Source organism: Trichosurus vulpecula, chromosome 6, assembly GCF_011100635.1.
Source record: "Trichosurus vulpecula isolate mTriVul1 chromosome 6, mTriVul1.pri, whole genome shotgun sequence".
Classification (NCBI taxonomy): domain Eukaryota; kingdom Metazoa; phylum Chordata; class Mammalia; order Diprotodontia; family Phalangeridae; genus Trichosurus; species Trichosurus vulpecula.
The window spans coordinates 275,575,211-275,598,902 of record NC_050578.1 but is presented as its reverse complement, the minus strand read 5'-3'; the positions used below and the strand labels follow the sequence as shown (position 1 = coordinate 275,598,902).

General features: G+C 57.3%; 3 protein-coding genes across 6 annotated transcripts in view; all 3 read right to left on the bottom strand.

Moving 5' to 3' along the window:
* Nucleotides 1-13,623, bottom strand: part of EHBP1L1 (EH domain binding protein 1 like 1) — a 33,569-nt gene extending 19,946 nt beyond the window's left edge. For 2 of the 4 annotated variants that reach the window (XM_036763552.1, XM_036763553.1), the window contains exons 1-3: nt 1,381-3,618; nt 508-650; nt 104-152 (exon numbers count right to left, since the gene is read on the bottom strand). In XM_036763552.1, the coding sequence (XP_036619447.1) occupies nt 104-152; nt 508-650; nt 1,381-3,513 (2,325 nt within the window). In that variant the 5' untranslated portion in view covers nt 3,514-3,618. Of the gene's footprint in view, nt 1-103; nt 153-507; nt 651-1,380; nt 3,619-6,255; nt 6,345-6,457; nt 6,539-6,621; nt 6,658-6,890; nt 7,034-7,427; nt 7,607-8,316; nt 8,371-9,718; nt 9,815-9,973; nt 10,032-13,143 lie in introns of those variants that run through there. The other 2 variants (XM_036763554.1, XM_036763555.1) reach the window with 2 other exon arrangements.
* A 2,233-nt stretch (nt 13,624-15,856) lies between these two features.
* FAM89B (family with sequence similarity 89 member B) lies at nt 15,857-17,666 on the bottom strand. Its single transcript, XM_036765690.1, has 2 exons — nt 17,248-17,666; nt 15,857-16,955 (listed from the first exon to the last, which is right to left on the bottom strand). Exons 1-2 carry the CDS (start codon nt 17,509-17,511, stop codon nt 16,680-16,682), a joined length of 540 nt encoding a protein of 179 aa, XP_036621585.1. The 5' UTR covers nt 17,512-17,666; the 3' UTR covers nt 15,857-16,679.
* A 1,276-nt stretch (nt 17,667-18,942) lies between these two features.
* On the bottom strand, nt 18,943-20,945 carry ZNRD2 (zinc ribbon domain containing 2). Its single transcript, XM_036765689.1, has 4 exons — nt 20,860-20,945; nt 20,559-20,710; nt 19,678-19,762; nt 18,943-19,392 (listed from the first exon to the last, which is right to left on the bottom strand). The coding sequence occupies exons 1-4, from the start codon at nt 20,876-20,878 to the stop codon at nt 19,043-19,045; spliced, it is 606 nt and encodes a 201-aa protein (XP_036621584.1). The 5' UTR covers nt 20,879-20,945; the 3' UTR covers nt 18,943-19,042.
* Between the last annotated feature and the right edge of the window lie 2,747 nt (nt 20,946-23,692).

Sequence of the window (23,692 nt, the reverse complement as noted above, 5' to 3'; positions counted from 1 at the left end):
AACCCAGGTCCTCTGGCTCTTAATCCAGGGCTCTCTTCACTGGACAATACTGCCCCCCACCCCTGGCTCATCCACCTGAGCTCCCCTCCCCCATCATACACACCTGTTTGTTGTTCTGTTTGATATTCTGGGGGTCCAAGGCTCCAAAGTCACTGCAGGGCCAGAAAGCCAAGCTCAGAGTTAGAGAGGTCAGGGGCAGGCTGCCTGGCCTACCTGCTCTCCCCCACCCTCTGCCCTCTCCACCCCCAGCACAAGGACAGAATCACTTATGGCCCACGAAGCGCCTTCCCCATGTCACCCCTCTGAGAGACACTGTGGAAAGGGCAAAGATGTCTAACTCCATTTTACAGATGAGGAAACTGAGGCCCAGAGGGAGATGGCATGTGCTCATGATCACAAGGCCAGTGGGCGTTTGAGCCAGGATTCAAGCAAGTTCCCCTCCCTGCTTGCCAACATTCTCTCCACCCAAGCCTGCCTTCCTGCCCTTCTGGGTGCCCGGCCTCTCACATCTTGTCTGGATGGAAATAGTGCAGGATGGCACAGAAAGCCAGCCCATTGCGCCATGACGTGGTGAAGTTGGTAACACGGACACCTGGGTAACCCGCTGTGACCTCCTGGCACCACTCAAGCAGGGACTGGCTGGAGCTGACCTGAGAGTGAGGAGGGAGAGAGAGAAGAAGCCGCCTGAGGGCTGGAGACCGGGAGTGGCCAGGGTACTGGTCTGCAGGTCCAGCTCCTGGTTCAGGACCTCCCAACCCACCACATAGAAGAAAGCTCAGCATTGGCACCACCTGGGAACAGGTCTCCTGCCAACTGACCCCAGCCCTGGAGCTCCTGGCAGCCTACTTGTCCAGGACCTACACGGAAGACCTGCCACTGACCTCTGCGGATCATCGTTTTCTCCCAGGGCAGGGACAACAAAAGGAACCTCCCATCCTTTACTGGTGCCAAGCACCGGGCCCTCAGTCACCAGCACAGATGTGCTAGGCCTAAAGGCATCAGGGAAGCTGACCCAAGAGGCTGGACCCACTCCCCAGTCAGTGGCAAAGGCCACCAGCAGCCCGTACCCAGAAGGCCACCCAGTGTCAAGGTGCCAGGCTCCCCATCCATGCCATGCTGGTCCACACTGGGGAGGACCAAGAGGGGCAGAGGTAAGACCTCGAAGCCTGAAGGAGACCCTTTGCTTCCCTGCTTCTCAGGCAAGCTCAGACCTGGAGGAAGGGGCAACATGCCAGAGGTGGCCTGCACCTCTTCTCCCATCCCGTCCATGCATGAGTCATTCTCTCCAGTTAGCTCAGCTTTTGCCCCAAACATCCTGATCTTGGGGGGTTAGTGAAAAAGCAGCAGGCCAGGAGGGCTCATGGGGGCCACTGTCCCTACCTTGGTGCCCAGGGGAGGCTCCGGGCCTCCCCCCCAGCCCTGAGGCCTCCTGTCTTCTTCAGGCCATTCTTGGCTGGGGGGTGTTGGTGTAGAGAAGGCAGGGGAGCCCCGGGCCTCCCCCTCCTCCTGCACTGAAGCTGGGGCCACCCAAGGGTAGCTGGTGGCTGTGGCCATGGGGGCTTCTTCCCCAGCCCCCCCACCTGCTCGGGCTGGACTTGGCTCCTGGATAGACCCCTCAGATTCTGGCTCTGCTTCTGACTCCTCCCCCGAACCCAAGAGTGCCCACCCAGTCACTGGCCCAGCTGATGCCGCCTTTCTAGACATCAAAATCCTAGCCTCTGTCTCCTCCGTCCCCAATATCTCCTCCAACCCCAAGATCCCAGCCCCTGCCTCTCCACTGCCCAATATCTCACATGTGTCTGTGGTCTCCAGCATCTCAAGTGCCAATATCTCAGTTCCTATCTCTTCATTTTCTAATCCACCAGGTTCTGCCTTCTTGGTCCCCAATATCCCAGCTGTTTCCTCATTCTCCAGCAGCCCAGCTCCTGTCTCCTCAGTCCCCAATATTCCAGTTTCTATAGCCTTAATCCTCACTAGATCAAGTGCCTCAATTTCAATTTCTGTCTCCTGGGCCTTTGATACCCCAGATTCTGTCTCATTTGCTCCCAGCACCCCAGACTCTGTCTCATTCACCCCTAGTACCCCAGATTCTGCCTCATTTGCCCCCAGCACCCCAGACTCTGTCTCATTCATCCCTAGTACCCCAGATTCTGTCTCGTTCACCACCAGTACCCCAGATTCTGTCTCCTTAGCCCCCAGCACCCCAGACTCTGTCTCATTCATCCCTAGTACCCCAGATTCTGTCTCGTTCACCCCCAGCACCCCAGATTCTATCTCCTTTGTCCCCAGCACCCCAGATTCTGTCTCATTTGCCTCCAGCACCCCAGATTCTGTCTCATTCATCCCTAGTACCCCAGATTCTGTCTCATTCACCCCCAGCACCCCAGATTCTATCTCTTTTGTCCCCAGCACCCCAGATTCTGTCTCATTTGCCTCCAGCACCCCCGACTCTGTCTCATTCATCCCTAGTACCCCAGATTCTGTCTCGTTCACCCCCAGTACCCCAGATTCTATCTCCTTTGTCCCCAGCACCCCAGATTCTGTCTCATTTGCCCCCAGCACCCCAGACTCTGTCTCATTCATCCCTAGCACCCCAGATTCTGTCTCGTTCACCCCCAGCACCCCAGATTCTATCTCCTTAGCCCCCAGCACCCCAGACTCTGTCTCATTCATCCCTAGTACCCCAGATTCTGCCTCATTTGCCCCCAGCACCCCAGACTCTGTCTCGTTCATCCCTAGTACCCCAGATTCTGTCTCGTTCACCCCCAGCACCCCAGATTCTATCTCCTTTGTCCCCAGCACCCCAGATTCTGTCTCATTTGCCCCCAGCACCCCAGACTCTGTCTCATTCATCCCTAGCACCCCAGATTCTGTCTCGTTCACCCCCAGCACCCCAGATTCTATCTCCTTAGCCCCCAGCACCCCAGACTCTGTCTCATTCATCCCTAGTACCCCAGATTCTGCCTCATTTGCCCCCAGCACCCCAGACTCTGTCTCGTTCATCCCTAGTACCCCAGATTCTGTCTCGTTCACCCCCAGCACCCCAGATTCTATCTCCTTAGCCCCCAGCACCCCAGACTCTGTCTCATTCATCCCTAGTACCCCAGATTCTGCCTCATTTGCCCCCAGCACCCCAGACTCTGTCTCGTTCATCCCTAGTACCCCAGACTCTGTCTCGTTCATCCCTAGTACCCCAGATTCTGTCTCGTTCACCCCCAGCACCCCAGATTCTGTCTCCTTAGCCCCCAGCACCCCAGACTCTGTCTCATTCATCCCTAGTACCCCAGATTCTGTCTCGTTCACCCCCAGCACCCCAGATTCTATCTCCTTTGTCCCCAGCACCCCAGATTCTGTCTCATTTGCCTCCAGCACCCCAGATTCTGTCTCATTCATCCCTAGTACCCCAGATTCTGTCTCATTCACCCCCAGCACCCCAGATTCTATCTCTTTTGTCCCCAGCACCCCAGATTCTGTTTCCTTAGCCCCCAGCACCCCAGACTCTGTCTCATTCATCCCTAGTACCCCAGATTCTGTCTCATTCACCCCCAGCACCCCAGATTCTATCTCCTTTGTCCCCAGAACCCCAGATTCTGTCTCATTTGCCTCCAGCACCCCAGATTCTGTCTCCTTAGCCCCCAGCACCCCAGATTCTGTCTCATTTGCCCCCAGTACCCCAGATTCTGTCTCGTTCACCCCCAGCACCCCAGATTCTATCTCCTTTGTCCCCAGCACCCCAGATTCTGTCTCATTTGCCTCCAGCACCCCAGATTCTGTCTCATTCATCCCTAGTACCTCAGATTCTGCCTCGTTCTCCCCCAACACCCCAGATTCTGTCTCATTTGCCCCCAGTACTCCAGATTCTGTCTCGTTCTCCCCCAACACCCCAGATTTTTTCTCATTTGCCTTCAGTACCCCAGATTCTGTCTCCTTCATCCCCAGTACCCCAGATTCTGCCTCGTTTGCCCCCAGTACCCCAGATTCTGTCTCCTTAGCCCCCAGCACCCCAGACTCTGTCTCATTCATCCCTAGTACCTCAGATTCTGTCTTGTTCTCCCCCAACACCCCAGATTCTGTCTCCTTAGCCCCCAGCACCCCAGACTCTGTCTCATTCATCCCTAGTACCTCAGATTCTGTCTTGTTCTCCCCCGACACCCCAGATTCTGTCTCATTCGCCCCCAGTACTCCAGATTCTGTCTCGTTCTCCCCCAATACCCCAGATTCTGTCTTGTTTGCCCCCAGTACCCCAGATTCTGTCTCCTTAGTCCCCAGGACCCCAGCTTCCATCTCCTCAGCCCCCAATGTACCAGGTGCCAAAATCTCTGCCCTTGTCTCCTCAGTCACCAGCACCCCAATTTCTAAAGCCTTAGCACCCACTATCTCAAATGCCTGAACCCCAATCTCTGTCTCTTTGGTCTCTGACACCCCAGATTGTGTCTCCTTCGTCCTCAGTCTCTCCGCTCCTATCTCCCTATTCCCCAATATCCAGAATTCTGCCTCCCTCGTCCCAGCCCCCGCTTCCTTAATCCCCACCACCTCAGGCCCTGTTCTGGGACTCCCCACTACTGCGACCCCAATCTCCTCCTGGCCCCTCAGAGTCCCTGTTAGCCCGGCCCCGGCCCCATGCACCCATCTGTCCCTGCTTCCTGGATGAGCGCCACTCTTGCTCACCTGGGCCATGGTGCCTTCAGCTCCCGTGGTAGGGCCCCCCAGAGCCCCTGTCCCCTCTTGGCCCCTCTCCTCTGCTCTCCCACTGTCCTCCTGTCCTGAAGCTATGCCCACGGGAAGCTCCTCAGGGTCCCTGGTAGCTCCTACCTCAACCCCAGGCCCAGTTCCATGGACAAGATTGGGGACCTCGGGGCTCTCATTCTGAGCTGGACGATGCTGGCCAGGCCTTTGGGGTTCTGCAGGGCCAGGAGCCTGGACTCTAGGCTTGTTTACTTGCTCCTCTGCTTCCCTAACCTCCAGCCTCCTAATTTCTTGGCCTGAAGTTGCTTCATGGGGGACCTCATAAGGGCCCTCCCTCTGGGCCCCTGTGGGGGCCTTTGGCCCCCTCCCAGCCTCCTCTGTGGCGTCTGCTGCCTCCTTGGCCTCTGGCCCTCTGGCCTGGGGCCCCCTCCCAGACTTCTCTGCTGCCTCCTCCAGTGCTCCCCCTCTGGCCTCTGGCCCCCTCCCAGCCTCCTCTTCCTCCTCTCTGGCTTCAGCCCCCTCCCCAGCCCTCAGCCCTTGGCTCTGGACCTCCCCTACTCCTCGCCCCATCTCCTGGTTCTCAGCACTCACAGCTGCCTGCCCAGTTCTGTCCCTCTCCCAGGCCCCTCCACCCTCCTGGGGGGGCACTCCTTCCTCTTCTCCTCCTCCTCCCTTCTGGGGAGTATCCTTGGTTTGGTTGCTCCCTTGGTCTCTCTTCCCTGCTCCGAGCTCTAGCTGATGGGCTCCCTCTCCTATGAGCCCTGCCTGCTCCCCTGGGGGGTCCCCTGGGGCTTCCTCATTGTTGGTTGGAGGGGCTGGGTACAGGGGGGCAGTGGCCACTCTCCTGAGCCGGGGGGCTGGGATGGGAGAATCCTTGAGGGGTTGCCATGGGGACCTGGGGGAGACAGGATGGAACAAAGTTTCAGAGTCTGTATGGGGGGAGGGTCTGGCCCTTCAGGCCCACCCTGAAATCAGCCTCCCCCCACCCCAGGGCCCAGAACTTCCCACTTGAAACCAGTTGAGACACAGAGAAGGAAGCAGGGAGGGGCAGAGAAGGAGGGGCAAGAGAGCCTAGAGAGGGGGCTGGCACCAAAGCCCAGCTAAGAGGGAAGTGATCTGGGTGAACTGCACTTCCTGGAAGGGTCAGAGTAGCGTAGCAAGAGGGGGAGGGGGTGGAGAAGGAGCCTGGGTGAGAGGCAGAGAGGACCCACTCTGAGCCCCTGGGCTCGTCTGTTAAATGGGCAGGTTGGATTCATGGCCTCAGGATCCCTTCCAGGTCCAAAGGGACCGAAGCTTATGAGCAAGGAGCCTCGTTATCACCCCATGCCCTCCCACCACGTGGCCATCCTGCTCCCTTCTCTGACGTTGACCATTTTCTCTTCAGAGCCCTCACCTCATCTCCCAAGCGGGTCCCTGGAGCGGCTGGGCCTCAGTGCCCATCCTTCCCCCGGCTGCTTCCGTCTCATCCCTGGGCTGGCCCCCCAGGCTCGGCAGGCCTCGATGCCCCCTGTGCCCCTGGCCCCGGGAAGCCCTGAGAGGGGGCGCAGGGGCAGGGGCAGGGGCACTTACAGCGGCTGGGCTAGGCTCCTTAACGCCACCCTCCTCCAGCGGAGCCTGGCCAGGTTGGGCCAGGACAGCAGGGTGGGCAGAGGCTGCCGCTGCCAAAGGAAGGGTCGGAATGAGGAAGGCAGCTCAGCCCCCCAGCCACCTGCACGCAAGCAGGGCCCCAGCTTCCTGGAGCTGGGGGTGGGGGGCACCCACCCGGCCTCACCTCCCTTCCTGGAGATGGCCCCAGAGCCAGACCGCCCTCCTTCATCCTCCTCACACACAGTGTTCAGCTCCCGGGATGGATCTGTGGGTGGCACAGGGGGTCGGATCATGAGAGCAGCTCAGGAGACCAGCCCCTCCACCCCAAAGAGAGAGCTGAGGTCATACCTGGGAAATGCCCTGACCTCAGGGCTGCAGCCCGACCTACAGAGATGGAGGAGACACCAAGAGAGAGAGCAGAGTAGAAACCAAGACAGAGACAGCAGTGAAAGAGTGGGAAAGAAGGACCAGGCCAGCCCAAAGGGTGAAGAGCCGGGCCCAGAGTGGCCTGGAGGGTCCATAAGGTCCCAGCACGGCTCCTTGTGCCAAGGGATCCCATAAGGCTAGAAGGAGCAGCTCAGCCCCCACTCGGACTCGGGCCCTCTCCCAGACCCCACCTGGCTGGGCCAGCCTGGCCCGGGCCTCAGGGGCCCCCTGTCCCACGGCATCTTCTTCGTCACTCTCAGCAAAATCCTCCAGGTTCCCCACATCGCTGGGCTTCACACTCATCAGGCTGGCCAGACTCTGCATGTCATCATCCCTGAGGGCCAGAAACCGGTCATCACACCTTCCCTTCCCCCACTCTCACGCTGTCAAAAACAGGCCCACGTGCCAGCTACCTTCCACGTGCCTTGGCATAGGCTACGCCCTGTGCCCCGTGGGCGTTTCCAGGTTCCACTTAAATACTGTCATCCGCATGAGGGGGAGGGGGCGGCTTTCCCGAGGGTCCCCGATTGTTAACGCTCCGCTGGGATTGCACATATTGTGTAGGATTGTCTCCCCACTAGAACGGAAGCTCGCTGAGGGCATTTCGGTTCATTTTTGTTTTTGTACCCCCAGGGCCTGGCACGTAGCGGGCGTTTAATAATTCCTGCTGAATTGAATGCATTGAAGCGAGGTGGGAAGGGAATGGAGACCATGGGAAAGGCACTCACGTGGCTCGGCCTTCCCTGACCAAGACCCCGGACAGGGTCAGGCTCAGCTCCGCATTCAGTACTTTCACCGATTTCGGCTTTAATTTCAACCGAAGGGGTACCTGGGACGGGACAGGCCCTGCGTAGCGGGACAGGTCCACATCTGCAGTGGCCAGCACCTTGCGCTGCCCCTTGGACTCCTGGGAGAGAAGGGATGGACTTGACATCAGAGACGGGCCTACCCACACCTGAGTGAGATCATCGGAGCTCCCACATCACCGTTTACCTCCTCTGAAAAGTGATCCAAAGACCGACCGAAGCTGGTTACAAGGTCACAGTCCAGTGTGTCTGGACCCTTATGGACCCATCCAGCTTGGCGGGATGAGTGAGAGCTGGTGCCAGCTGACCAAGCCTCCCCCCACCCCCTGGCCAGACGTGATGGACACCAGAGGAGGGGGTCCGGGAAACATGGTGACCAGCTCCCTGACGGCAGGATCTGCATTCGGGGACTAGCTGCATGACCTTGAGCAAGTCACAGGGCCCCTGTGGGCCTCATTTCCTTCATCTGAAAATGAACAGGGGACAAATACTCTGTGAGGGCTCTTCTGGCTCTGCGGCCATGAGGACAACCAGCGTCCTCTGTAAGTCACTTCACCTTCCTGCCTCAGTCTCCCCTTCGGTAAAATGAGGGTTGGGCCAGATGGTCTCTGAGGTCCATCTCGACTCCAAATCTATGAACTTGGCTGTTTAGTAACCTAGTAGAACAGAAGCTCCCTGAGGGCAGGGACTCCTCAGCACCCAGTAATGCATCTCACACACAGCAGCCAGCTAATTTGGGGGAGCTGGATTGAATGATATGCTATAAATACAGTAACATAAAAACCAACAAACTCCAGATTCTTCCACTCACATTCTCGATGACGAACGTCCATTCCTTGGCCTCATACTGCTCCACGTGGGGGTCCTGCGGGTGGTTAGGAGCCAGAATAAGGGGCCAGGAGCAGTGAAAGAGGAGGTAGGGAAGGGACCAGGGGCTTTGGGCTCTGGGTGAGCGGGAGGGAGCTGAGCTGAGGGCTCAGGAAGAGACAGAGATAGAGGGAAGAGTGCCATGTGGCACACTCCTCACAATACCGAGTGGCACTTCAGTTTGAAGAATCTAGGCTACTGTCAATGACCAGTCTCCATTCTGGGGACCTCGAGATGGAACAAGCTTGCCTCCCCCCGTACAGAGGTGGGGGACTACGGGCGCGGAATATTTTGTAGACTCTCAGATGAGGGCACTGGGATTGATTCTTTTGCAAAAAAAAAATTTTTTGTTAGAAGATAGGGTTCAGGGCTGGGAGATGGGTGACAGGTCAAAGGAAATGATTTTTGGAAAAACAAAAGGAAACATTTAAAGAGGAGAGCGGTCCCATTCTGGCTCAAGACCAGGGGGTGTGTGATACCGGCTCTAAGGGCTCTGCGCCTCAGTGTCCCTTTCTGTCAAATGAGGAAAATAGTCCCCACACACTTATCTCCCGGGATGGTTGGGAGGTAATTAAGTGCTTTAGAATCCATAAAATCCTAGAGCCATTATCATGATTGTTACTATTGGGGTCAAAGATTTTGTAAAATGGAATTGTTCAATGGGAACAGTCAGTGATGGCAATGATGAGAAGCAGAGAGGCTCAGTGGGCAGCTCTGGAGTCATGAAGACTTGGGTTCTAATCCTGTCTGCCATGGGAGGGGTGATGCAGGGCAAATCTATCTAAGATGAAAGGGCAAAGACTTGGATAGCAAATGAAATCATATTTGTAAAGTGCTTTGCACAGCCCCCCCCCCCCACCGCCCCGCCCCCTGCACATAGAAGGGATTTGATTAAGAGGAATTTAAGACACTTAATAAGTCCTCCTTCCCTCCCTTTCTTCCTCCCTCCCTTCCTTTCTCCTTCCCTCTCTCCCTCCCTCACTCCTTCCCTCTTTCCCTCTCTCCTTTTCTCCTTCCCTCTCTTCCTCCCTCCCTTTCTTCCTTAATTGGTGCAGGGAATTTCCTATCCTGCAGAAATCAGAGATCTGAATCCCAAAAAAGAATCAGAATTCTTTTTGTCCACTGGACGCTGAGCCTATTCAGCCTGGTTCTGTGTCTTATCACAACTCAGGGCTCTGTATACAGTAAGTGCTTCATAAATCCTTGTTGAGCTCAGTCAGGATCACTGTTGCCTCCTGGATGCCCCCATCAGGGCTGTGTCAGATCCTTGACCATCTCCTATTGGGGTCCCATATTACTGCCGGCCTAGATGCCTGGGGTGAGTGGGCGCAGGGCTGGGGGCTCACCCGATACAGTGTCACAGAGATATCCACATTCTCTGGAACCATCCACACCACCATGCCCCGGTAAGGGTTCTGGATCCCGGGCTGCCAGCTGTGGGCCTGTGGAAAGATTTCTGAGCCCCCAGAGTAGCTCTGATCTCCCTCCCTAACCCTGCCTCTCCCTCCAACTCTCAGGTCTCCCACCCAAGCACCATGAAGCAATGCAGACTCATCTAGAAATGGGAAGCCTGGTTTACCCCTGGGTCTTGGGAGCCTTACCTTGGAGCAGATGCGTCGGTTCCTCCGAGTCCAAACCACCACCAGCTTGTCTGGCTGCCTGTGGGCATGGACCAAGCAAAGAGAAAGGGAGGAAGCTTGGTGGGGCTGCCCCCCATGCCCTGCTCACCCTCCAACCATCATAAGAGGGAAGGATCAGGCAGCTGGTTCCCTTATCTCGGGGCACAGTTGTAGGGTGGAGGCCCTAGGGTAGGGTGGAGCTTGGGGGCAGTAGGGCAAAGTGTAGAAAGAGAAGGGGGTGGAAGTGAGAGAACTGGCAGAGGACAGGCAGGCAGATACACAGACAGCCACAGACAGAGGCAGGAACCAGGTTGGGGCCCAGAGAGAAGCCCACAGCACACAGGGACAGGCAGAAGAAGAGAGAAGGATGGCCTGGGCCTAGCCTTTCTCATATTCTGCTCAGCTTCATGCCCCACTCACTATGGCACAGAAACAGCCCAGGAAGGGGCTCTTCCTGGAGAAGAGGGAAGTGACTCCCTACTTTGGTTGCAGGAGAGAAGGAAAGAGAATTCTCTGTCCTGACCCCTTACATTCCTCCATTTTACAAACTTGGTGCCTACTGTGCTCAGGGCGCAGAGGAGAGGCCAGGTTTGGACAAGAAACAGTCCCTGCCTTTGTGGCATTATAAGGTGGGGGTGGGGCAAGAATCAGGGAAGGAGGAGGTGACATTTGAGTTGTTAAGGATTCAGTAAAGATGGAGAGGTAGGCACAGCCTGAGCAAACACAGAGAGGTGGGAAAATTGGGGGCATGTGTGTGTGGGAGAGCAGTTTGGCAAGAACATCGAGTGTGTGGAGGGGGGTAAAATGAGACAAAGCTAGAAGGTGGGGGGCCTCAGACTGAGGAGGGAGGTCTTTGAACCTAACTCAGCAGCAGAAAAGTTAGATGCCCATCATCTCTGGGAGAAGAGAAAAGGCTTCTCAAAGGGAAGCAGCCTCTGTTTGGCAAGTTCAGCTGGGGGCAGGTGAGAGGGCTGGGGCAGTGGTTGTTGGCCCTTGAAGGGTGGAGCTGGGCTGACTCAGGCTGGGGCACCGCCAAGCAGGAATGGGCGAAGGGACCAGCCAGCTGATACAAGCAGGTGCCATTCTCTCTGCCTTTCAGCCCACCCAGCAGGGCTCTCAGCTTCTTTACCCAGCCCGAGGCTGGCAGGCTTTGCTACCACCCGACAAAGCCCTGCCTCTTCCCCCCTCCAGTCCCTAGCTGACTCTCCATCTCCGCACACACCCTTAGGCAGGTGTTAGAATGGCCTGTAGGGGGTATTACAGTGGATATGGAGCATACAGTGATAAGAGCAAGACCCAAACTCAGAAAGGTCTGGAGCCTCTGTCCAAGTCCTGCCTGCGTGACTCTGGAGGAATCTCCGCCCTTCTTGTGGCCTCGGTTTCCTCATCAGCCACTTGAGATCACAGTTCCTTCTAGCTCAGACATCCTCTGATCCTTTGACCTCTAGGCTGGTTCCCCAGGGTAGGAACAGACAAGTGACACCCCTAAGCTCTGCTCCAGGAGGGCCCCGATGCCTCCTGAGTCAATAATCCGGACTAACATCTCAGACCCACGCAGGGCTCTGCCCAGCCCCAGGGCCGCTCTGCCCTTGGCCTGGCCCCTTGCTCAGCATCAGTTCCACCATACTCCCAGTATCCCTGCACAAAACCGAGGTTCAGAGAAGAAGTGACTCAGCCAGAATTACAGTCATTACGTGGTGGGGATGGGGACATTCTCAGGCCAGCAAGGAGCAAGTCTCTCTTGTGAGTTAGCTCTCCTCTGCCCTGCCTGCACTGCCCCCCACCCAACACCCTCCTAGGCCCCTTGTACTCCAGAGCCTAATTTTAGCCCTATGGAGGGGCAGGATGGGAAGAGAGGGTACCGGCAGCTGCAGCCTTAATCCTGGCTCCGGTGGGGAAGCTGACACCCGGGCTGCCTAGGGTATATTTAGGGTATGACGAGGGGACAAGAAGCAGCTGGAGGGCGCTGGCTGCCAGGAAGCCACCTGGCCCTGCTTTGGGCTGGGGCACCCAGACCACAGGATGAGAGGGCCCCAGTCAGAGAGATGGCACAGGGGATCTTGAGGCAGGCTGAGGCCTGCTCATGGGAGCCCTGCCCCGCTCCCTTCCCCTTGGAGCTCTGGCCCTCTTGTTCTTCCTTCTCTCCTCCTTTCCTCAGGGCCTTTCCCCTTACTCTGGGCTGCTGGTTCCTTTTTCCGCTTCTGTCCCCCCCCCCCCCCCCCGGGGTTCAAAGCTCTTCACTTCCCTCCGCCTCCTCCTCCTCCTCCTCTAAAACTCTCTCCAGTCCCCTTTAAGCTTATGGTCTCCTCCTCTTCCCCCACCTCCCTATGGTCTCAGTTTCCCCTTTTAAGGGCATTTCAGAGAAATCTCACAGCCTCATGGCTCCCTGCCCTGCCAGGCATCTTTGCCCCATTTCTGCTCCTTCTCTGCCTGGGGAAAGAGCTGGGAAAGGAGCTCTCCGTCCCTTCCTCTGATCTTAATTCTTGGCTACCCAGCAACCCCCCTTCAGCCCAGACCCCCAGAGATTTGCCATTCCTGCTTCCTAGCCGCACCCTGAACCAATCCTCATTCCTATCAAAGGAAAGGACGGAGAGATGGCTGGATTTCTGTGGCCAAAATGATAGGAAGAAGTCAGAGGGCTGGGGCATGGCTTAAGAAGTGAGGTAGAGTTCTGCGGAGTTCTGGGGGTTTTCACCTCCCCCCATGCCCTTGTTCTGAGGAGCAAGAGCAGGCCAGAGTTGCCAACCCCTGTCTCCCCTCATCTGGAAGGCAGCTGGGCACATGCTAGACTGAATAGCCCTGTTCTCCATAAGGACCTCCCTTCAAATGTCCCCTTCCTCAAGCCTGTTTCCTCTCCTTTGAACCCCATTTATGAGGACCTAACCCTGACTGACAGACCCCTGAGCTGTAAGGATGGGCCCTCTCCCCTCCCCCACACACACTAAGGAGGGGAAGGGGAGAAGGGCTAGCTTGGGGAGAGGGCACAGAGTGAGGGCATCCAGGGGCTGAAGCATGGGACATAAAGTGAGGGCAGAGAGAGAGGGGGCAGTGCCAGCCTGGGGAGGGGGCACGGGGTGCGTGTGTAGGGGCAAGGCAGGAGTGGGTCCCTCCCGACCACACTGCTCACACATGCACTCAATACCCTCACTCACCATTTCTTGGTGCACTCCACCACCAGCTCCTGATAACACGCCACGAAATGGAACTTGGCGGCGCGTTTACCCACGCGCTGGAGCCGCTTCCACACCGAGGTCATGGCCTCTCCCCCTCCCTGACTCCCTCCCCTCAGACGCAGTTGTCAGCAGCCCGCACCGGGCCCCGGGGCTCCATCCCGGGTACCATAGGCCGGGCTGGGTGAGTGGATGCGCCTGGTCACTCTCTGCCCCTCACCCCTCAGGGGCTGGTGTCTCAAAGTCCGCGGCCCGACAGTCCTGGGTCTCAGTCCTGAGTGTACGCTTCGGTCGGGTCTAGTCCCGTCCGATCCCGTCCCGTCCAGTCTAGTCTTGGGCAGCTGGGACGAAGTCCGGACCGAGCTCTGCTCTGACTCAAGTTTGGGAGCGCCTGGCTGGGTTGGGGGCGCGCGCCAGGGTAGCTGAGGGACACTCGGAGTGAGCGGACTGGGCGCCGGTTTCCTGGAGCCGCACCCCCCCCTCCACGGAAGGAGGGCGGGGAAGGGGGTGGGGCAGGGCGGGGGGGGGGGGGAGGGGGAGCCTGGCCCTGGGACCTGGAAGCCTGGGAGGCTGAGGAGGAGAAGGAGGGGAGAGGCCGGGAGGTGTGGTGTAAATTCTGCGGGCGGGCAGGCGGGCAGGCGGGCAGGCGGGTAGCCGGGCCTGGGAGGGGGTGCAGGCTGTCAGAGGTGGCCAGTGCGCTCCCTCGTTCCCTCGTGGGCGCGGGCCCAGGTACGGGCTTCCCCGAAGTGGGGGTCATGGGACCCCTAAGGGGCTCTGCCTGCGCTGGGAGGTGGGCTCGGGAGGGGACTGACTGCCTGGGGTCTGCCCAGTGCCGAGTGAGACCAGCAGGAGGGGTTGACCGAGGGCGCTGAGCGTGTGCGATTCTGGAGGGCAAGCTGCGCTCGGTGTCATTTCTGTCCATTTTGCCAGAGGTTGTTAGGACGTGCCTGGGGTACAGGATGGCATCCTGTGCTGGAACTGAGTCGGGAGGGACTGCGTGTCTGTGAAGAGGGGAGAGGTCTGCAGAAAAGTGGGTGTGCTTGGCTGGTTGTCACACCTGTGAATCACCCCGTAGGCTTCCTGTGGATTGGCACTTTGTGTGAATCTCCCACTGCTCAGGTGGCCTTGAGAGGTTCAAGTCTGGTCTAGTGGCTAGATTGCCCTAGAGCCAACAACCTGGGTTCTGGCCTCTGCCACTTACTGCTTGGATGGCCCTGGGCAAGTGACTGCAGCTTTTGGTGAGCTAAGGGAACAAGCAATCTCTTACTGGAAGAGTTGCATGGAAGGTGCCTACCTGCATCAGTGAAGGGAGTTTCCTCAGATGGGAATTCCCTACAAGGGAAATCTCAGGCAGGATCCCCATCCCTATCCTGGGGGATGGGGAGGAGGTGGAAGTGTAGAATGATGTGGACACCCTAAGGAGAGGAGGAAGGGATGGATGGATTGGGTACCTGCTCCCTGCACACATAGAATGAGTACAGTAACATGTTGGCCAAAGAGAATCCAGACCGAGAGAGGTGAGATAGTAGTGAGATCAAACCCTGCTTCTGACACTCACTTGGTGTGTGAGCTTGGGCAAGTTAATTAATCTCCCTAAAGACTCAGTTTTCTCGTCTGTAAAATGGGGACCCTGCTACCCTTGGAACCTACCACAGAAGGCCTAAAGAAAAGAGTATATAAAGATGTCAGTTGTTATTGCTGGTCAGTCTCTATTCTATTCACCCGAGTTAATTTGATCTGCTTGGAGAGCCAATGCTGAGCTCTGTCACCGGTGGTGTTTGTGTAAAGACTTGGGGGGTGGGGGTGGGGGGCAGTAATGTTTGTGGCAAATCTAGCTGGGCTTCAGCACTGTTTCTTGGTGTGTGTGTGTGGGGAGGGGGGAGGTTCCCAAGCTGGGTGTGGCTCAGCTGTGGGACTGTTGAACTGTGCAGACTTCTGAGAACTCGGAAACTTCATGAGCTGTAATGTTTGACGAGGGACCAGAATGAGAAAGGAGTTTGGAATGTATTATTTTAAGTATCGGCAAGCTTCTCACTCCCCATCCCCCTCCCCTCCCATAAGTGCATAGTTCTGCCCTCTTCTCAGCGAGCTGGGCTTCCCCCAAGGTCCCTCTGCAGCTTGGCAATCTAGCTGTCCTTTCTTGGATGGGGATAGGGTGGGGAAAAAGGCCCCCTCAGCTGGTTCCTTCCTCCCTCCCTTCCTCCCCAGGGGAACATCCCCAAAGATGGGTCTGGGAGTGTAGCCTTCTCATTTCCTGCCCCAGCAGGAGCCCCAGCTAAAGCTTCAACTCCACCCCCAGACTGGGTGGAAAGTTTCTCTCCTCAAGATGGACGGTTCCTTCCCCTTCCTCCCCACCCCCATCCCCCTTAGCTCCAGATGGGGTCAAATTTAGCCAGAAGGCACTCGTTTTTACATTAGAGGAAATGGGGGGCCTAGGGAGGGGAAAGGTCTTCTTGGCTCCCACCATCCCGTTAGGGGCAGAACAGGGATCTGAGCCCAGCCCTCCAGACTCCCAGGCCAAGGCTTTGCACACACAGGCCTGGCAAGTAGCACACACCGCTAGTCATAAGCAACTTGAGAGCCCCCACCCTGCTGTGCTCCTCCAGCCCCACCTGCTGGTAGAAGGATATACTACAGTTCATCCCCATTGTCCCGACAGACCTCTTCCCATTCCTAGCTTACAGAAGACGAGAACTGAGCAGAGACAAGAGCCATTTATTTCTTTGCAGGGTCCCAGGGCTGAGGCCCCACCATGTTAAATATTGGGTATAGTCCTGAGCCCCAACCTTCCCCATTACCAGGTGGGGAGCAAGGCCGACCTTGGGTGCAGGGGAGGGGCAGGTCTTGCCCAATAGCCAAGCCAGCACTATATATGATCCCACAGCTTGCTGGATGCTACTCCCAGCAGAGCAGCATTAAATGGGTTATGGTGCTGTTCTGCTATTTGCCCCCACAGCAGAGCCAGCTAGCTTCCTTTTGGATCCCAAGCCGAGCTGACTGTTGGTGGCAGGAGAGGCTCTTGGGGTCTGTCTGAGGTGCCAAGAATGAAGGTCCCTCAGATGCTTCTTCCCTTGCCCAAGTGAGGGGCCTTAGAAGAGCTGAGCTTACCTGGGAGCCCTTGAAGGGCAGCAGAGGAGAAGGGCATGGGGGTGGATGGGGTGAATCCACCAATGGCTGGGGCTAGGAGTGAGTGGGAAATAAATCAGAGCCTGGATCTCCAGCAAGTCAGTATCTTTCCTGAGAGAGAGGCAACTGAAAGAGAAAGTAGAGAAACCAGCTTCTCCCACCTTTGGGCCCTAGCCATTCCCAGTATCTAGCACAGTGAGAGATCAGAGGGCTCAGGGGGAGGGAGGGAGAGAGAGAGAGATAGAGAGAAAGAGAGAGAGAGTGTGTGAGTGTGTATGTGTGTGTGTACCTGCCAGGCACTATGTTAGGGGAGACAGAACAGGTTAGGCCCTGGCTCCGCCGGTGGAGCCTGGCCTCGATGGGCCTCCAGAGGGCACCAGGACTGGGCATCCTCACAGACTGAATGAGTCCTGCAGCCACTTGTCCCGGGAATTGTGAGTTTGGGGGACTCGGAGAGGGGGCGGGTCCCGGGGCAGGCTGCAGTCCGGTGGCTCATCCTCATCATCAGAGAAGCCGGTGTCCGGAGGGTAGGAGCTGTCTGAGTGCAGAGATGAGGACATGTCCTGGCAGAGGCTCATGTCTTGGCACAGGTGCTTGTAGTCTTGGATGGACTCGTGTAGGGAGCAGAGCTGGCACAGCAGGGACATGTCAAGCTGGCGAAGGCCCACCTGGGGAGGAAGGACCCCAGTGGGCATTCTAGCAGGTGCGATGCCCTCTTCTTCCCCCGGACATCATGCCTATCTCCAGGCCGTCCTGGTTTCCCCTCCGCAGTTCTTTTGGGCCATCTCGATCCCTGCACCCCATCACAGCAACCCTAGGCCATTCTGCCTCCCCATCCCGGCCCTTCCCACCCCGCCCCCTCCCAACCACCCCATCCCAGCACATCCCGGCCGTCCATCCTGCTTTCCCATCATCCCAGTCCTTCCCCCGCCATCCTCCCTTTCCCGGGCTGCCCCGCACCATCTCCTTCCGCAGCACTGCCAGCGCCGAGTCCAGGTTGGCGGGGCGGCGCGGGGGCTGCGAGGGTCCCTCAGGGGCGCGGCCAGCCCGGCTCAGCTCGTCTTGGATGCGGTTCCGCTGGCTGTAGACGCGCTCCAGGTCCCTCCACGAGCCCCCGCTCGAGTTGAGGAGGCCGCTGAGACCCCGAGGCAGCGGCGGAAGCCCCTCCAGCGGGCAGCCCAAGGGCGCGGGTGCGGGCGCAGGCCCCCCCGGCAACCCGTTCATGGGCGCGACGCGGGGGGCCGACGAGGAGGGCCCCGGGCCGGGGAGAAAATGTGCCCCCACTTGCCCTCCTTCTCCTCTGGCCGCCCGGCCCCGGCCCCGGCCCGGGCGCCGCTGCCCCACTCAGTGCCGGCTTTGTTCGACTCCGGAGAAGCCCCACCCTGCGCCCCCTCCCCTCGGCCAAGGAGGCGGAGCCTCTCGTAAAAGGAAAACGGACAGTCCGAGGGACTCCCCACAGTACTGCGATGCGGCAGGGGGCAAGCGTGGGGCGGTAGGGAAGAACGAGGGGAATTCACCCAAGCTCCAATCTTCTTGGGAAGGTCCTAAGGAAGGGCCAACAGGGAGAAGGGGAAAAAGGACACCGCTCCTTTAAGGTGGGAGGAGACACAGAGGGAGGCGGGATGGAGGGGGGCTCGGCAGAGCCCCTCGTGCCCTCACTGCTTCGGATACAAACGGGTACCCGCCCTTAACCCTGGCCAGCTCGGGTTTTATCTTTGCAAAGCGCTGCCTCACCCAAGTCTTCCAGGGGCCCGACCCTTGAGGGGTCTGCAGGACGCTGAAAACACACGCCGAGCCATTTAGCTCATCTGCACCGTGAGAGGGCGGGCTAACCGGGCTCTCCAGCCAGGAGCCCCGTCCATTAAAATGTGGGCATCCTGTTCTGGGCTGAATTTGGACTCCATGGTTCCTGGAGGCCTGTCCCACCTTAGGTTCGTCGTGCTCCCCCTTCATTTTCCAAAGGCAAGTTTGGACCCCGATCTGGGGCCCTGCTGACCCACATCCCCAGGGCTATTGGCACAGTAGTGCAAACTTGGAGCCTGCTTTCACACGCTGGCCCCTTTTCTTGGGGAGGGTGGGCAGTATTTATATCTTGTTTTCATCACCTAGATTCCCCCTCGATCTTACCCCCAATTTGCCTTTTCATTGGCTATGTAACCTCCAGCAAGTCAAAAATCTCCCTCTGTCTGTTTCCTCATCCACTACAGCAGTACCCTCTAAGCCTAGGAAAGTTAGACACAGGGCCAGGGCATGCAGGGGCTGGTTTCCCCCTGGCTTCTCTCCCTTCCTTTAAAGACCACTGGGGCATCTCCTGCTTCATCTCCTACACCAGCACAAGTATGCCAGGATACCTCCAACAGGAAAGGGACAATGGGAAAGAAGATTCTGGGCAGGGATGAACCTCCAGAGATCATCAAATCTGAGCTGTCATTTAACCCGTGAGGTAACTGAGGCCCAGAATCAAAATGACTGGTCACACAAGAGCAAAGCTTCGAACGCAGCCAACCACAGGCCTTGTGATTCCAAGCCAAAGGGCCTTTCCACTAGAGGCTGCGCCATCCAGATTGGAGAGGCAGAGGAAGGAGGCTGCAGCTCGGCAGGACACAGGCGGATTGAGGCAGAAGGGAGAAGGAACAAACCACACAGTAGGGCAAGGATGTTTTCTGTGCCTTTCTCTTGCAGCTATTCATAATAAATCCTGGACCCATACGCTAGACAAGTCCAACACCCTGGGGCCCTTCTTTCCCAGGCCCCCTCACTGTTGCAGCTGGCGGATACCCTGCAGAGCTTCAGCACAGACCCGGATCAGAGTGCAGAGCTGGATGCTTCCTTCCAAAGAGGTGCTGGGGCCCAGTTCCCCTGAGGCCCATGCGAGTTTCTGAAGCAAAGCTGACTGTGATGCTGCCAGGACATCTGGGGCCAGAGATGCTGTGGGAGCCAAGGCAGAAGAAGGCCCCTGGGCAGCCCTGAGCCCAGCAGCTGCCCCCTCACAGTGCTCTGGCCGGGGGACAGGGGGCTGTGGGGCTGGTCGAGAAGCAGTGGGGAGCTCTGAGGATGCTAGCTGGTGTTCACGGGCTTGGGAGAGAGCAGCCTGGGCATTCAGAGCTAAAAGGAAGAGGACATCACAGGGGAGACTGACAGAGCATTATCCCTATGGGGCTGCTCCCCCAGATTGGGGCTGATCACCCCATTTTTCTCAGCCCCCTTGACTCCCTCACAATAGGAAAGGAAACAGCCCTGCCTACAGTACTCCAGAATCAGACTTGATGAGTCATCCCCTTGATCACCTTAGCTTTCCTGACCCAGAAATAGCATCTTCTCGATCTCTGGGATACCCACATCAGAGGCTCTGACCTTCTCTCACCCTAAGGATCCCCAGGACCCCCTCACCTGGGTTATCTTTGTCCACATCTGAATTCAGCTCCTGACAAGCTACACAGTAAGTTTTTCGCTGTTTGTCTTGGAGTAAAATGGTCTGGAAAGAAAGTCAAAGATAGGTCCACCACTCTCTGTGTGGTCCTAGGGAAGTCCTCTTCCCCCGCTAGGCCTGTTTGCTCCTAGTGCTCCATGAACTCTCGAATGTGACAGCGTGATCCCCTAACTCTAAGGAAGCTCCCAGCTCTGGTGTGCAATAGTCTAAGGTCCCTCCCCACATCTGCTGACAACCACCTGGACCCAATTGTTGTATCTCGTCAGATTCCCAGAAAAGACTGGTAAAGGGTACACACACATAAACATACAAATATTACAGGGATAGAGTACTAAGAACCAGGGGAGGATGAAGAAGTCATCATCTCTTCTCCAACACATGAGGAAACTGAGGCCCAGAGAGGGGAGAGGTGACCCAACGCCACAGAGATACTAAGTAGCTAAGGTGGAAACTGATCCCAGCTCCCCTTCCACTGGACCTCGGAGCGCTGAGCTGGTAGCACCAGGGCTGGGCTGTGAAGGGAGCTGGGGATTCTAAGAGGCGGGGGTGAGAAGGGGGTACACCGAGGCAGAAAGAGGGGAAAGTGGGACCTTCTGGCCACCAGCTTTGCCCGGGCTCCCCAAAGCCTCGGCAGGCAGCACTAGAGCTTTGATCAAAGCTCAGCTTAACGTCACCTCCTATAAGGAAGCCCGCGGGATCCCCCCAATTTCCCTTCCAAATTTCTAATTTCCTCGTGCTCTGTATTTACACTAAGCACGCTCGCCGTCCTTCCCGCCCTCCCCCGCCCCGCCCCCGCCGCGGCACCCACGAGCGAATGAGGGGCCCGGGCCCGGCCACGCACCCCGCAGTCCTGGCACGTGTCTCCCAGCATGCGGTAGCCACACAGCAGGTAGTCGCCCATGAGGCGGGAGATGCGATCCTGCCGCTCGCGTCGCGCCTGCAGCACCTTGGTCTCGGCCTCGGAGGGCGGCTCCCAGTCCGCTTCGCCGGCCTCTGTGGACGCAGAGCCCCCGGGGCGGGTGAGCAGGCCCGGCCCGCCGGCGCCCTGCGCTCCCCCCGCCCCGGCCGGCTCCGCGGCCCCCGGCCCTGGGCCTGCGCTCCTCCCCGGGGCCCACCCTCGGCCCGGCCCGGCCCGGTCCCACCTGCTCCGTTCAGAGCCATGTCGCCGTTGCCGCCCCTGACAAACACCGCGCCGGAAGTGACGCAAGCGCCGGCGCCGCGGCCACTGGGCTCGTTCCTCGGCTCTGGAAGTGACGTCATTACCCGATGGTCCACTGGCGGCTGCGAGGGGGCGGGGCGAGGGCGGGGCGCGCTTCCGGAGCCGCCCGGGCCCGACGGTTCCTGCCCTCTCGCGGGGCTGGAAAGGAAGGAGGAGGGGATTCTCCCGGAGGGAGGGAGGTTGGGACGCGCTGAGGCGTTGCCACGGAGACCTAGCCACGTGGTGCCTCCGCGTCGCTAAGCCCCGCCCCCAAGGAAAACGGCTGGTTCTAGAGCCCGAGAGCGGTGCGGAGAAGGGCGTTCTAATTCCACCGCCGCCGGAAGCTCGACAGCCTCCTACGCAAAATGGGTGCCTTGATCTAGCGGCAGCTTGGCCTGGTGTATACATCGCTGAACTTGGAGTCTGATGATCCTGGGCAAGTCCCCTGCCCTCTCCGAGCCTCAGTTTCCCCTTCTGTTAAATGGACAGCTTTCGAGCTGCTGTATAAAGTGGAAGGGGAAGCTCTGGGTTTGTAGTCCGGGAGACCTGATTTAAATCCTCCCTTTGACACGTACCTATTCTGGGAGGGGCCCTGCCCAGTGTGCCCTGCCCTCTCTGAGCCTCGGTTTCCCCCTCTGCAAAGCAGGGATCCTACACTGTTCCCCCCCACTCTGCTGCCGTGAAGCCCACCTAGCTGATGCCTCCGCAGGGCTAGTCACCATTCTCCTGGCCCCGCCTGGCCCTTCCTCCAGTGTTCCCCCAGGCCTGGGGGGCATGGGCTGCTCCAGGCCCTCTCACAGGTGGTCATGGAGCGGTTGCTTTTCTTCACTGTTGTTTTGGTGGGGGAGGTTCTACTGTGAGGATGAACTCAAAGCCACATCGAAGGCCTGGGGAGAGAGACGAGGGGGTAGCTTCCCTCCCCACCCCACCCCTATACTGGAGAGCAGAAGGATATTGGAATTGTAAAAGTGGGAGGCCCTGGGACCCCGGAATGTCGTGGCAGTTGTTGGGTGAGTAGCCCTTGAAAGGATGAGGCGCTTCTAAGTAAGTTCTTGGAAGAGCTGGGAATGTGCATCCTGGGCTAGGATGAGGTTGCCCAAGGAGACCGAAGTTCAGCCAGAAAGTTTCAAAGGGACAGACCTGAGCCTGAGGGCACTAGGTACTTAGGAATGTGTCTGCTCTTTGTTCTTAAAAGTGTGGCACCTGAGGCGGAGAATCTCCTGCCAGAGACAGAGTCCTTTGTGCCAAGACTAGAGGGCAACCTTAACTGGTCACTCACAAGGGGAAAAACTGATGTCTTTCTTTTCCCCTCTTTATGCAGTTGGCTGCTGTTCTAGATAGCCACCTTTTTTAAGCCTCTTTGGGCCTTGAACTAAAAGAGTGCCATAGAGCCCACTCTTCTCATGAGGAAAAGCTAGGAGGCCCTGGAGCCAAGGACTTCAGCTGAAGCCCCAGAGAAGTGTACCGAGTAGGGCTGTGCATTTCTGGTGGAGATGATCCAGGGCAGGAGCAATACAGTGACATCACTAGATGACAATACTCTACAGCTTTGTTGGCACGAGTTGCCCCTCCAGATATGTGTCTTGACCACAGCTGTTCCATACGCTTGTGCCTCTCCACATGCGTTCTCCATCTGTATCCATTTTTCCCACTGATGGTATGTTTCGATGGGTTTATGAGGGAGAATGCCTTGTAGCTGCTTTTCTTACTATACTATGTCATTAAATGCATTTGCTTAGAATACATTGTGTCTCCTGGCTGATTAATAAAGCTGGATACATTGCTAGGGGCTCAAGAACTACGGTTTTAGTGGATGCAGACCCAGGAGTATCTTGAACCTAGGGTAGCCTTCTCTGGGAGACTTCTCCTGAGAGTTGGAGAGGGGGTGCTCCTAGGCATTACATTTGTTGCAAAGGAATTCTCCCAGGAGGAGGGTTTCTTATAGGTGGAAATACTGTTCAATAAAAACAAAAAAAATTGATAAAATTTAAAATAATTATAATAATACCTCCAGAATCTATGACTTCATGGATGTAGGGCCTCCTTTCCCTGACAGAGACATTGTGGTTGGCAGCCAAACATCTTGCTCTCCTGATCCCAACCTGGCAATGTTGAACCTCCCTGGACAACAGATCCAGGCCTCTGTCACTGGCCCACCTGAAGCCATTCTGGCTTGATGTCACCTGCCAGACCTTGTCAAGGCCTCCAGAACTTTCCTCACGATGACCCTTTGCTATAAGGACAGCAAATGTTCTTGTCCTTACTGATCCGTAAGCTTGGGAAAATGAAGGCTGGGAGTGGAATGACTTGGCCAAGGCCATACAGCTCATCCCTCAGCAGAGCCAGAATTCAGATCCAGGCCTGACGGCAAATCCCGAATCCTTACTGCTGCCATTAGAACGGGGGCTCCTTACAGGCAGGGACCGGGGGTTGGTTCTCTCTTTGTACACCCAGACATTGGCATAGTGCCCGGCACACAGTAAGCACTTAATAAATGCTCCCACTACTAGAGTTAACATGATTTGACTCTAGGTGTTCTCCAAACTGGGATTCCAGATCCTCTGACTTTCACACTGAGAAGCCAACTTGGATACTAGAGAAGCTGGCTTCCCAGTGGGAATTCCTAATTCACAGTAAAAGGAAAAAGAAAGATGGGGGTCATAGAAGGTTTACATGCATGTCTGTGATTTTGTTCTTCCCTGTTCTCTCTCATTGGTCCTGACCTTCTACCCCAGAAGTATGAGGGGAGATTGAAGAAGAAATCTCCAGGCCTAGAT